This window comes from Ceratotherium simum, unplaced genomic scaffold (assembly GCF_057802395.1).
Source record: "Ceratotherium simum simum isolate JZ-2026a unplaced genomic scaffold, ASM5780239v1 HiC_scaffold_43, whole genome shotgun sequence".
In the NCBI taxonomy this organism is placed as follows: Eukaryota; Metazoa; Chordata; class Mammalia; order Perissodactyla; family Rhinocerotidae; genus Ceratotherium; species Ceratotherium simum.
In genome coordinates, this window is record NW_028261259.1 from 5535987 (window position 1) to 5548974 (window position 12988).

The window sequence follows — 12988 nt, forward strand, 5'->3', positions numbered from 1 at the left end:
GCTGGAGGTATCACACTCCTGATTTCAAAATATACTACAAAGCTATAGTAACCAAAACAGCATGGTACTGGCACAAAAACAGACACACAGATCAATGGAATAGAATCGAAAGCCCAGAAATAAACCCACACATCTATGGACAGCTAATCTTCGACAAAGGAGCCAAGAACATACAATGGGGAAAAGAAAGTCTCTTCAACAAATGGTGTTGGGAAAACTGGATAGCCACATGCAAAAAAATGAAAGTAGACCCTTACCTTACACCATACACAAAAATTAACTCCAAATGGATTAAAGACTTGAATGTAAGACCTGAAACTGTGAAACTTCTAGAAGAAAACATAGGCAGTACGCTCTTCCACATCAGTCTTAGCAACATCTTTTCAAACACCACATCTGACCGGGCAAGAGAAACAATAGAAAAAATAAACAAATGGGACTACATCAAACTCAAAAGCTTCTGCACAGCAAAGGAAACCATCAACAAAACGAAAAGACAACCTAACAATTGGGAGAAGATATTTGCAAACCATACATCTGATAAGGGCTTAATCTCCAAAATATATAAAGAACTCATGCATCTCAACAACAAAAACTACCAACCCAATTAAAAAATGGGCAAAAGACCTGAACAGACATTTCTCCAAAGAAGATATACAGATGGCCAACAGACACATGAAAAGATGTTCAAAATCACTAACTATCAGGAAATGCAAATCAAAACTACAATGAGATATCACCTCACGCCTGTCAGAATGGCTATAATTAACAAGACAGGAAACAACATGTGTTGGAGAGGATGTGGAGAGAAGGGAACTCTCATACACTGCTGGTGGGAGTGGAAACTGGTGCAGCCACTATGGAAAACAGTATGGAGATTGCTCAAGAAATCAACGATAGAACTACCATATGATCCAGCTATTCCACTGTTGGGTATTTATCCAAAGAACTTGAAAACACCAATTTGCAAAGGTACATGCACCCCTGTGTTCATTGCAGCCTTATTCACGATAGCCAAGACTTGGAAGCAACCTAAGTGCCCATCAAGGGACGAATGGATAAAGAAGCTGTGGTATATATACACAATGGAATACTACTCAGCCATAAGAAACGATGAAATCCAGCCATTTGTGACAACATGGATGGACATTGAGGGTATAATGCAAAGTGAAATAAGTCAGAGGGAGAAGGTCAAATACCGTATGATTTCCTTCATTAAGTAGTAGATAATAACAACAATAAACAAACACATAGGGACAGAGATTGGATTGGTGGTTACCAGAGGGGAAGGGGGGAGGGAGGAGGGTGAAAGGGATAATTCGGTACATGTGTGTGGTGATGGGTTGTAATTAGTATTTTGGTGGTGAACATGATGTAGTCCATGCAGAAATAGAAGTACAATGATGTACACCTGAAATTTTTACAATGTTATAAACCAATGTTACTGCAATAAACAAAAAATTAAAAAAAAAAAAAAAATAGGTATGAGCTATTTCTGTTAGGTTCATCAATATCACCCATTGCCAGCAAAATGTTCAGTATACAGTAGGCATTTAATAAAAATGTTATATAGTAAAAAAAAAAAAAAAAAAAAAAAAAAGACAGGCTGAAGTGAGGAAATCGAGGGCGAGGTGGCCACATAAAGGATTATTGTGATAGTGGAGATGAGTGATCAGCAGGCCTGATCTTGTGGAGGTAGAGTGAACAGAAATAAAGATAAAAAGCTAGAGTCTAAAAAAAAAAAAAAAAAATAAAAATAAAATGTATCTTATCCTCCAAACAAATACCACCTCCCTGCCTTGCAGCTTACCTGGACATAGTGATGTGTTGGAATCGTTTTTCTAATTCATTGCTTCTTTTTTTTTTAAGAGGATTGGCAGATGTTAGCACAGGGCTGATCTCCTCACAAAATTAAAAAAGATAGGCCTTGGCTCAAGCACGGAGTCTGCAGGGGGAGGAGGCCAGGAGGTGGGAAGCAGTGCTGGGCTCCTGCAGGAGAAAACTGAGCTGCCTCTCAGTCACAGGAAGACTGTGCCTGTCATGGCCTCCCCACCCCCATGCCCAAATGCCATGTTCCTTTCTACTTCTGTACCTTTCCTCTCTTCTCCCATCTGAAATCCTCACTCTTTCTTCCCTCCATCTGCTCAAAAGTGGTCCCTTTGAGGATTTGATCTAGTCCACCTCTCCTTAGAAGCTGTCCTTAATTACAATTACTTGATAACTTTCTCATTTTTTTAAGGTTCTGTAATACAACATACACTAAATACCTTGAGAGAATCAAATTATATCTTGCAAACAATTTCATGTATGTGGAGGAGCTTGGAACCTTATAATTCTTTATATTTCCTTCAATACCTATCACAAATAACTTGCACATAGAGGTCAATGGATGTCCAGTAAAGTTAAATAGAGTTGAAGCACACTTTATAAGCTAAAACTTTTATGAGTTCAGTTATTTCTTTAGATCAGCTGCTTGAACCATTAGTTTTTCTCCACAGGTCAACAGTGTTGCCCAGCACAAATGAATTTTACACCTTCTCAAACTCAATAAAGCAAAGATGGAACTTCATTACCCTTGCAAGCCTTACTGCCCCAGAGAAAAGCAAAAACATGTGACGTCTAATTCATTCTTCACATTCTCATCTCAAATTGTAGCTGTTTCCCAGTTGCTAATTGGTGTTCATTATTAAAACTGACAAAAAAGAGTGACGTCAGCATCATGGCGGAGTGAGCTTTCCCGTGAACTCTTCCCCCGACAAGATACAACAAAAGCAACAGCCACAGACCAACAACGGAATCCCAGACAGTGAAAACCTAGAGCGGAGGGATCCACACTGCCGCACATCTGAGAGCGGAACGTGCTGGTCCCCCGGTGGAAGTGGGGAGAGGTAAGGAGAACTCCGCTCCCTCCCCATCAGATCAGCAATCCCGGTCCGCGCGGCTCCCAGAGAGGGGGGAGGGGCGGCCCTCAGCGGGGAAACCGTGGCTCTTTGGACTCTCTCAGCCAGTGGGAAACTCCCGCACAGAGGACTCAGAGGAGCCACAGGGCTACCATCAACATCTGAGCACACCAGAGAGCGGATAAAGAGGGGCAAACGAGAAGCTTCCCACGTCAGGGACCCAGAGAGCAAAAGAGAGAGCTCCCCCCTCCCCACAAGCCGGAGTCTGCAGCTCGACCAGACCAGACCTAGCGATCCGAGGCAGACCTGATCAAACGACTGGACCCGTGGATAGCAGCGGGAAAAAACAAAACAAAACTGCGGATCGCAGCAGAAAAACCGGGGCAGAGCGCAGGGGGTTTAGACTACACAGCCCTTTACCACCAGACAGTGGCGGCAGGTGGAAATTGCAACCAGAGACTTCCAGGATGAGGAAAAACAAAACCAACACAGGAACCACAATGCAAAAATATATGCAATCACCAGACCAGAAACAAAATGACAAGCACCCAGAATTCAACCCCGAAGACACAGAAATCCATAAACTCAATGACAGAGATTTCAAAATAGCTATCATAAAAACACTCAATGAAATACGAGACAACACAGACAAACAATTCAATGAGATTAGGAGTTTCTTCACAAAAGAGATTGAAATCATAAAGAAAAACCAATCAGTGCTGATGGAGATGAAGAACACAATGGAGGAGATAAAGGAGAATCTGGAATCTTTAAAGAACAGAGCTGACAATATGGAGGAAAGAATAAGTACTTTAGAGGATAGAAATACAGATATACTCCAGATGGAAGAAGAGAGAGAACTAAGACTAAAAAGAAATGAAGAAAATCTCCGAGAAATATCTGACTCTATTAGAAAATGTAACATAAGAATTATAGGTATTCCTGATGGAGAGGAGAGGGAAAGTGGAACAGAGAGCCTATTCAAGGAAATAATAGCTGAAAATTTCCCAAATCTGGGGAAGGAGCAGGAAATACCAGTAAGCGAAGCCAACAGGACACCTATATATATTAACAGACAAAGGCCTTCACCACGACACCTAGTGGTAAGGCTAGCCAGGGTCAACGACAAAGAAACAATATTAAGGGCAGCTAGACAAAAACAAAAAATAACGTACAAAGGAACTCCTATCAGGCTCTCAGCGGATTTCTCAACAGAAACTTTTCAGGCTAGAAGAGACTGGAATGATATATTCAAAATACTGAAAGACAAAAACTTTCAGCCAAGAATACTCTATCCAGCAAAAATATCCTTCAAATATGATGGAGAAATAGTAACTCTCCCAGATAAACAAAAGCTAAGGGAGTTCATGGCCACGAGACCCCCACTACAAGAAATACTCAAGAAGGCCCTCAGGCCTGAAAAAAAAAGAAGAGAAAGGGAACTCAAAGCTTAGAGGAAGGAGAAAAGTAGGTAGACAAAATCAGAGAAATAGTAGATCTTTACCGAATAGGTTAGCAACCACTTAAATACTAAACTCAAAGATCAAAGGAAGAAATTCACCAAAAATAAATTTAACCTCATCACTGTAAACACACAGCCACAACACAAGATAGAATAAGGTATAACAAGAGCAACTTAGAAGGGGAAGAGGAAAGTGACTGAATTGACATAGTATAAGGAAATAGGAGGCTATCAGATAATGGACTATCTCATACACAAGATTTTTTGCCCAAACCTCAAGGTAACCACTAAACAAATAATCAAAGCAAAACCACATATGATAAACAAAGAGAAAACTAGAAGAATCATAAGACAGAACAACCAAACTGAATTGGCAGTCCAAAACAAATGGGACAAGAAACAAAGGAAATGCAAAAGAACCAGAAAATAAGTGACAAAACAGCAACATTAAGCCCTCATATATCAATAATTACCCTAAATGTAAATGGATTGAATTCTCCAATCAAAAGATACAGAGTGGCAGGATGGATTAAAAAGCAAGACCCAACAATATGCTGCCTTCAGGAAACACATCTTAGCACTAAAGGCAAGCACAGGCTCAGAGTGAAAGGGTGGAAGACAATACTTCAAGCTAATGGCAAACAAAAGAAAGCAGGTGTTGCCATACTCATATCAGGCAAAGTAGACTTCAAGATAAAACAGGTTAAGAAAGACAAAGAAGGGAAATATATAATGATAAAAGGGACACTACATCAAGAAGACATATCACTTATAGTAGGGGATGTTAACACCCCACTTACAGCAATGGATAGATCATCCAGACAAAAAGTTAATAAAGAAATATTAGAATTAAATGAAAACCTGGACGAGATGGACCTAGTAGACATATACAGAGCACTCCATCCAAAAACAGCTGACTACACATTCTTCTCAAGCACGCATGCAACATTCTCTAGGATAGACCATATGTTGGGAAACAAAGCAAGCCTCAATAAATTTAAGAAGATTGAAATCATAACAAGCATCTTTTCAGACCATAAGGCTATGAAACTGGAAATGAACCATGAAAAAAAAAACTGGGAAAGTGACAAAAATGTGGAGATTAAACAACATGCTACTGAACAACCAATGGATCATTGATGAAATTAAAGGAGAAATCAAAAACTATCTGGAAACAAACGAAAATGATAACATGCCATATCAAACCATACGGGATGCAGCAAAAGCAGTCCTGAGAGGGAAACTCATAGCGATACAAGCCCACCTTAACAAACAAGAAAAAGCCCTAATAGGCAACCTTAAATTACACCTAACAGAACTAGAAAAAGAAGAACAAACAAAGCCCAAAGTCAGCAGAAGGAGAGAAATAATAAAAATCAGAGCAGAAATAAATGATATTGAGACCAAAAAAACAGTAGAAAGGATTAACGAAACAAAGAGTTGGTTCTTCGAGAAGATAAACAAAATAGACAAACCCTTAGCCAGGCTTACTAAGAAAAAAAGTGAAGAGGCTCAAGTAAATAAAATTAGAAATGAAAGAGGAGAAATTACAATGGATACCATGGAAATACAGAGGATTATAAGAGAATACTATGAGAAATTATATGCCAACAAATTGGACAATCTAGAAGAAATGGATAAATTCTTAGACTTATACAACCTCCCAAAATTGAACCAAGAAGAAATGGAGAATCTGAATAGACCAATAACAAGTAAAGAGATTGAAATAGTAATCAAAAACCTCCCAAAAAATAAAAGTCCAGGACCAGATGGCTTCTCCACTGAATTTTACCAAACATTCAAAGAAGATTTAATACCCATCCTCCTCAAACTATTCCAAAAATAGAGGAAGTTGGAACACTTCCTAAATCATTCTATGAGGCCAACATCACCCTGATACCAAAACCAGAGACAATACAAAGAAAGAAAATTACAGGCCAATATCGCTGATGAACATTGATGCAAAAATCCTCAACAAAATATTGGCAAACCGAATACAACAATACATTAAAAGATCATACACCATGATCAAGTGGGATTTATACCAGAGACGCAGGGATGGTTCAACATCCGCAAATCAATCAACGTGATACATCACATCAACAAAACAAAGAATAAAAACCACATGATCATCTCAATAGACGCAGAGAAGGCATTTGACAAGATACAACATCTATTTATGAAAAACTCTCAATAAAATGGGAATAGAAGGAAAGTACCTCAACATAATAAAGGCCATATATGACAAACCCACAGCTAACATCATACTCAACGGGGAAAGACTGAAAGCCATTCCTCTGAGAACAGGAACGAGGCAGGGCTGCCCACTCTCACCACTCCTGTTCAACATAGTACTGGAGGTTTTGGCCAGAGCAATTAGGCAAGAAAAAGGAATAAAAGGAATCCAAATAGGTAACGAAGAAGTGAAACTCTCACTATTTGCAGATGACATGATTGTATATATAGAAAACCCTAAAGAATCTGTTGGAAAACTATTAGAAACAATCAACAACTACAGCAAAGTTGCAGGGTACAAAATCAATCTACAAAAATCAGTTGCATTTCTATATGCTAATAATCAACTAACAGAAAGAGAGCTCAAAAAGATAATACCGTTTACAATTGCATCACAAAGAATAAAATACCTAGGAATAAATCTTACCAAGGAGGTGAAGGACCTATACAATGAGAACTACAAGACATTATTGAGGGAAATCCATGATGACATAAAGAAATGGAAAGATATCCCATGCACGTGGATTGGAAGAATAAACATAGTTAAAATGTCTATATTACCTAAAGCAATCTACAGATTCAATGCAATCCCAATCAGAATCCCAATGACATTCTTCACAGAAATAGAAAAAAGAATACTAAAATTTATATGGGGCAACAAAAGACCCCGAATAGCTAAAGAAATCCTAAAGAAAAAGAACAAAGCAGGAGGCATCACAATCCCTGACTTCAAAACATACTACAAAGCAATAGTAATCAAAATGGCATGGTACTGGTACAAAAACAGACACACAGATCAATGGAACAGAATTGAAAGCCCAGAAATAAAACCACACATATACGGACAGTTAATTTTCGACAAAGGTGCTAAGAACATACAATGGAGAAAGGAAAGTCTCTTCAATAAATGGTGTTGGGAAAACTGGACAGCCACATGCAAAAGAATGAAAGTGGACCATGTGCTATCGCCATTCACAAAAATTAACTCAAAATGGATCAAAGACCTGAAGGTGAGACCTGAAACTATAAAACTCATAGAAGAAAATATAGGCAACACACTGTTTGACATTGGTTTTAAAGGAATCTTTTCGGATGACATGCCTACCCAGACTAGGGAAACTAAAGAAAAAATAAACAAGTGGGACTTTATCAGATTAAAGAGCTTTTATAAGACAAATGAAACCAGAATCAAGATGAACAGACAACCAACCAGCTGGGAGAGAATATTTGCAAAACATACATCTGACAGGGGGTTGATCTCCATAATATATAAAGAACTCACACAACTGAACAACAAAAAAACAAACAACCCGATCAAAAAATGGGCAGAGGAAATGAACAGACACTTCTCCAAGGAAGATATACAGATGGCCAATAGGCACATGAAAAGATGCTCAACATCACTAATCATCAGGGAAATGCAAATCAAAACAACACTAAGATACCACCTCACGCCTGTTAGAATGGCTATAATCACCAAGACAAAAAACAACAAATGTTGGAGAGGATGTGGAGAAACAGGAACCCTCATACACAGCTGGTGGGAATGCAAATTGGTGCAGCCTCTATGGAAAACGGTATGGAGATTCCTCAAAGAATTAAAAATAGAGATGCCCTATGATCCAGCCATCCCACTACTGGGAATCTATCCAACGCACCTGAAATCAACAATCCAAAGAGGCTTATGCACCCCTATGTTCATTGCAGCATTATTCACCATAGCCAAGAAGTCGAAGCAACATAAGTGTCCCTCGACTGACGATTGGATTAAGAAAATGTGGTATATATATACAATGGAATACTACTCAGCCATAAAAAAAGACAAAATCGTCCCATTTGCAACAACATGGATGGGCCTGGAGCGTATTATGTTAAGTGAAATAAGCCAGAAAGAGAAAGACAAACACTGTATGATCTCACTCATATGTAGAATATAAACCAACACATGGACAGAGAAAACTGGACTGTGGTTACCAGGGCAGTGGGGGTAGGGGGTGGGGGGTGGGCACAAGGGGTGAAGGGAGTCATATATGTGGTGATGGACAAACAAAAATGTACAACCCAAAATTTCACAATGTTAGAAACCATTAAAACATCAATAAAAAAAATAAAACTGACAAAAAAGTTTCTCATTATTTCTTTCTTTCTTTTTTTGTTTTATGAGAAAGATCAGCCCTGAGCTAACTTACAATGCCAATCCTCCTCTTTTTGCTGAGGAAGATTGGTCCTGGGCTAACAATTGTGCCCATCTTCCTCTACATTATATGGGATGCCACCACAACATGGCTTGACAAGCGATGCATTGGTGTGCGCCCGGGATCCAAACCTCTGAACCCAGGGCCGCTGTAGCGGAGTGTGCTCACTTAACTGCTGCGCCACCGGGCTGGCCCCTCTCTCTATTTCTAAAGCTAAAATGTCTAAATCTTTCTCTGGGTTAGTTGGAGTTTCCATAAAATGAAAATGTACATTCCAGAAAAATCCTTAACTTTTCCAGAATAATCTTTAATATGATAAACACCTTGGCAAAAATGTCACTGATTTTCAATGTCAGTGCCTCCACAAGGGTATCCTTGCATTGTCTCCCCTCCCAACCACCTCTCACTTTGGCCCTCCCCAGCCTCATGGGGTAAAACTGTTTACTGAGCACTAGGAATGATCAGAGTCTGAGGGAGACTTCACGGATGACTAAGCCGTGGTTTCTGACCCCAACCATCACTCTCCATCTCTGCTTTAACCTCTATTTTTCTTACTCTGGTTTCTACTTTAGTTGTTTACTTGTCTTGTGAATTGTTGTTTTGTGGTTTATAATTACCATGTAAATTCATATTACTTGTTGCCTTAGAATTTAGAAAGAACTTACATTAAACAATGTTTTTTTCCCCAGCCCTTTGATGTGTCTAATACCTTTCAATGAAATTCAAGTGGCTTCTTGTTTTTATGTCTCCATCATTATTTAGAATTATGTTCACCCCACATTTTTAAACTGACCAATGCTGCTTTACTCTTTAAACTTTTCTATGACAAGACTCACGTGAGGAATCCCTGAAGCACCATCAGCTAGGCATCCCCACATTCCTCACATCTGTTTCCTTGATTTGTTCCTAACTAAAGATGTTTCTGAAACTAATACTGAATTGTACCAAGTGGTCATTGCATAAAAAGCACTATCACAGATACCTTAAAGAGAACAAATGGAAAAAAAATATTCAATTCCTCAGATAAGTTTGCAATCAAATGAGGCATTGAGGGGACCTGGGGACACTGATCAGAGCAGGAATCTAAGAGAAGAGTTTTAAGTCAATTTCAAATGAGGTTAAAACTGGAATGAGATAGTATTTTAACAGTTATCTGAAATCATAAACATTTTTCTGACCTTTGAGAATTTATTTGCATATAAACTGTACGTGTGGGGTAAGAGAGTGCTGATATTGTTTAATTTCTTTTTATTATTCACCACTTTGTAATAGATGTGGCTATTCACAATTAATAAATATCATAAAGTAGAGAGACCCAACTGCCTCTTGTTATCAATTCTTACACAAAGCTAAAGTTTTAAAGATCAAACTTCATTCTAGTTACCTTTCAACTAGTCTATATCAGAAAGATGTTGAGTTTTAGGAAAATACTTCAAAACACAAATTTTATATGTAATTTCAAAAGCAAAAGATGAGTTAAAAATTGGGTGGTAACCAATTTTGCTGCTATATATTAAACTTTAACATGGGAGCAGACATTTTTAGAGAATATAATTGATATTTGCCTATTTATATATTGTAGAATGTTAAAGCATTTACAGTTTTAATAGTATTTCAAATACCAGAGAATAAAAAACAGAACTGTTTCAGTTTTATGAAATAGCTTTTCAGACATAGCAGATTTTCAGAGCATATTACTTGAAAATAAAACAATCAGTTAGTGAGGTTTAAGCCATGTGGTTTTATTTTAAATTGCTCATTCCATAGGAGCATCAATAAAAGCCCTCCAGCAGTAGCTGATGCTCTTTCCTTCCACCTGAGCACCAGCTGTATTTTCTTTAAGCATCAAACTCCCGGCAACACCATAGCCCTCAACTCTGTTTAGTTGAGAAAAGACTTTATGTGTCATGTGTTTTTCTAGGGTATGGTGCTCCCAGACTTATTAAGTACAGGGAGAGAGTAAGAGTCTGAACACATTCAATAAACTCCAATGTGCTCAGGTGAGAAGACAGGTGCCTGAACTCACATCTGAAGAACTTAGAGGATGCTTTCTGACTCTGCTTCGTGCCTCTGACTAAGCAGTCCTGGACATCCCGGTTACAGCCACAAATAACACAGGCAGCCTTGATGGACCAGAAGTCCTCCTATGTCCATCATTTGTACAGAGCAAACTGGCTTAAGACATCTCATTTCCTGCTGCAGTGGTAATTTACAGAGATACAGAACTGCCATCTAGTGACTAAGAGAGCAGCAAAATGTTTTACATGAAAAGTGAAATTCTGAGTTTTATAAAACAGAACAGTGAAGCACTAAAGTTGGTAAAGTTGACAAAATGTGGCACACGAAAGTTATAGTAAACCTGAAAAAATGTGTAGGTGAACTAATCAGTTGCTCTCTATGCCTCTAAAACATGTCTTGACATCTGACTCATAAATAGTAGAGTTTAAATATAATAGAATAATTTGGAAACAAACTTCTCATCTCATCTCATCCAATGCTGTTGGCAGGAGCCGGTATTAAATAGCCAGATGGTGAGTACCCATGTTGAAGCACCATTTTTATCACAGTGGAGAGAATATGAGGCATAAGCCCAATGGACTGATGTTCAGATCTTCCGTCTTACCCTTGATCAATTTTGTAAACATGGTTTTCTTTATCAGTTAAATATGAATTATAACAGTTAAAGGATTACTGTAAGAATTGCATAAGGGAATACAGTAAAGGAACTGGCGCACAGTAGATTGAGTTAATTCTCCTTCCCTGTCTCTCTTCTAAGAAACATACAGAAATAATCTAAGAATAGAACCCGTGTATAAAGTAAACTTATGACAAAGAGTCAATTGCTCCTGAAGTAAGGGACATCATTGTTGAGTGCTTAACCTCAACTGCCTCCAAATACTGTTAACTCTCAATTAATTTTATGTGTTTTCTGTCTTCCAGACACTTCACTGGCTACAAGGAAAGGAGAAGTGTGAAATTAATTTCACCCTTGAATGGCCTAGCTGTAACAACAGGTGTTTTAAATCACCTAGTTCTTCAGGTTTTCTGCTTATTACTATATATTTTAACATGGTTCACAGCTGGAGAAAATAAGAAAATCATTATAATTTTACACACACTAATATGTCTTGACTATTACAGCTGGACTCTTAATATATAGAGCAATGTTGTACATGTTTTGTGCTTGTTGATAGTACAGAATACTTTTCTCCAGGTTTTCTTTAATTTTACAGAAAGGAATACTACATTCCAGAGAGCCTAAGTACGTTGTCACACACTAACCAGAAACAGAGCTGGGCCTAGAACTCAGGTCTGAGTCACCTGACTTCTACTGGAGCACACCCTCTTCTTACTGGTAATTTCTAATACTAAGCTATTTTCAAAAGCACAGTTGAGAGAAATTGTAAATAAATAAAACATGATTTTATATAAAATTAAAAGCTGCGACCCACAATTTCTATTCCATATGAGTTTTTCCTTTCTTGTAGGTTTCTTGTTTTTAATACTAAGTCCATTTTAGTAACAAGAAAAAAGACATAATGTTTAGTTTCTTTAGTAACATAAAAAAAGCTTCTGTGGAAATTAAAAAGACACTAACTAATGTCTCGTCTACTAAAGCAACTGAAGAATATTATTTGATTTTAGGAAAGCTCTGAGAGATTTTTTTAAAAATCATATCCACGTGACTATTAGTCCAGCCAGGCACATCTCCACATGACATCTCCTAGAGTGTCCAGTTTTCTGCTGGATCCAGCTATTGTCAGGCCCAATGCTCTGGCTGAGTAGAGAATGATGCCGCTTCTGAAAAGCATGTACTCAGTTCCACTTCAACGCTGATTGATGGAGACACTAGGAAAGGAAAAGATGAAAATATTACCCTAATCAATGATGTAAAACACAAGATATGAACAACTGTTAAAAGAATTTTCTATGAAATTGATCAATTCTACTATCACTACACCGGGCTATTTCCTATCAGTAATCTGACACATAAACAAATAGAATAGCGTATTTAATGATATCAGTTCTTTTAGTTGTGTGCTTTTCCTTTTAAAACTACATATGCTTATATGTGTTTGCTTTATTTTCAGGTGGTGTCACCGTGTCAAGTCCTCGCGGGCAGGTGGGGCCTTCACTGAGGACTCCCAAGGCCCCCCCTACCTCCGGTGGCTGTGCATGTGCCCTTGGCCTCATGG

The 12988-nt window shown here is 38.2% G+C and overlaps 1 protein-coding gene across 1 annotated transcript in view; it reads right to left on the minus strand.

Moving 5' to 3' along the window:
• Window positions 1-12193: 12193 nt before the first annotated feature.
• LOC147911471 (uncharacterized) overlaps window positions 12194-12988 on the minus strand; it is a 29415-nt gene continuing 28620 nt past the window's right edge. The window contains exon 3 of the mRNA XM_087428030.1: window positions 12194-12641. Coding sequence (XP_087284156.1) covers window positions 12553-12641 — 89 coding nt within the window. The 3' untranslated portion in view covers window positions 12194-12552. The remainder of the gene's footprint in view (window positions 12642-12988) is intronic.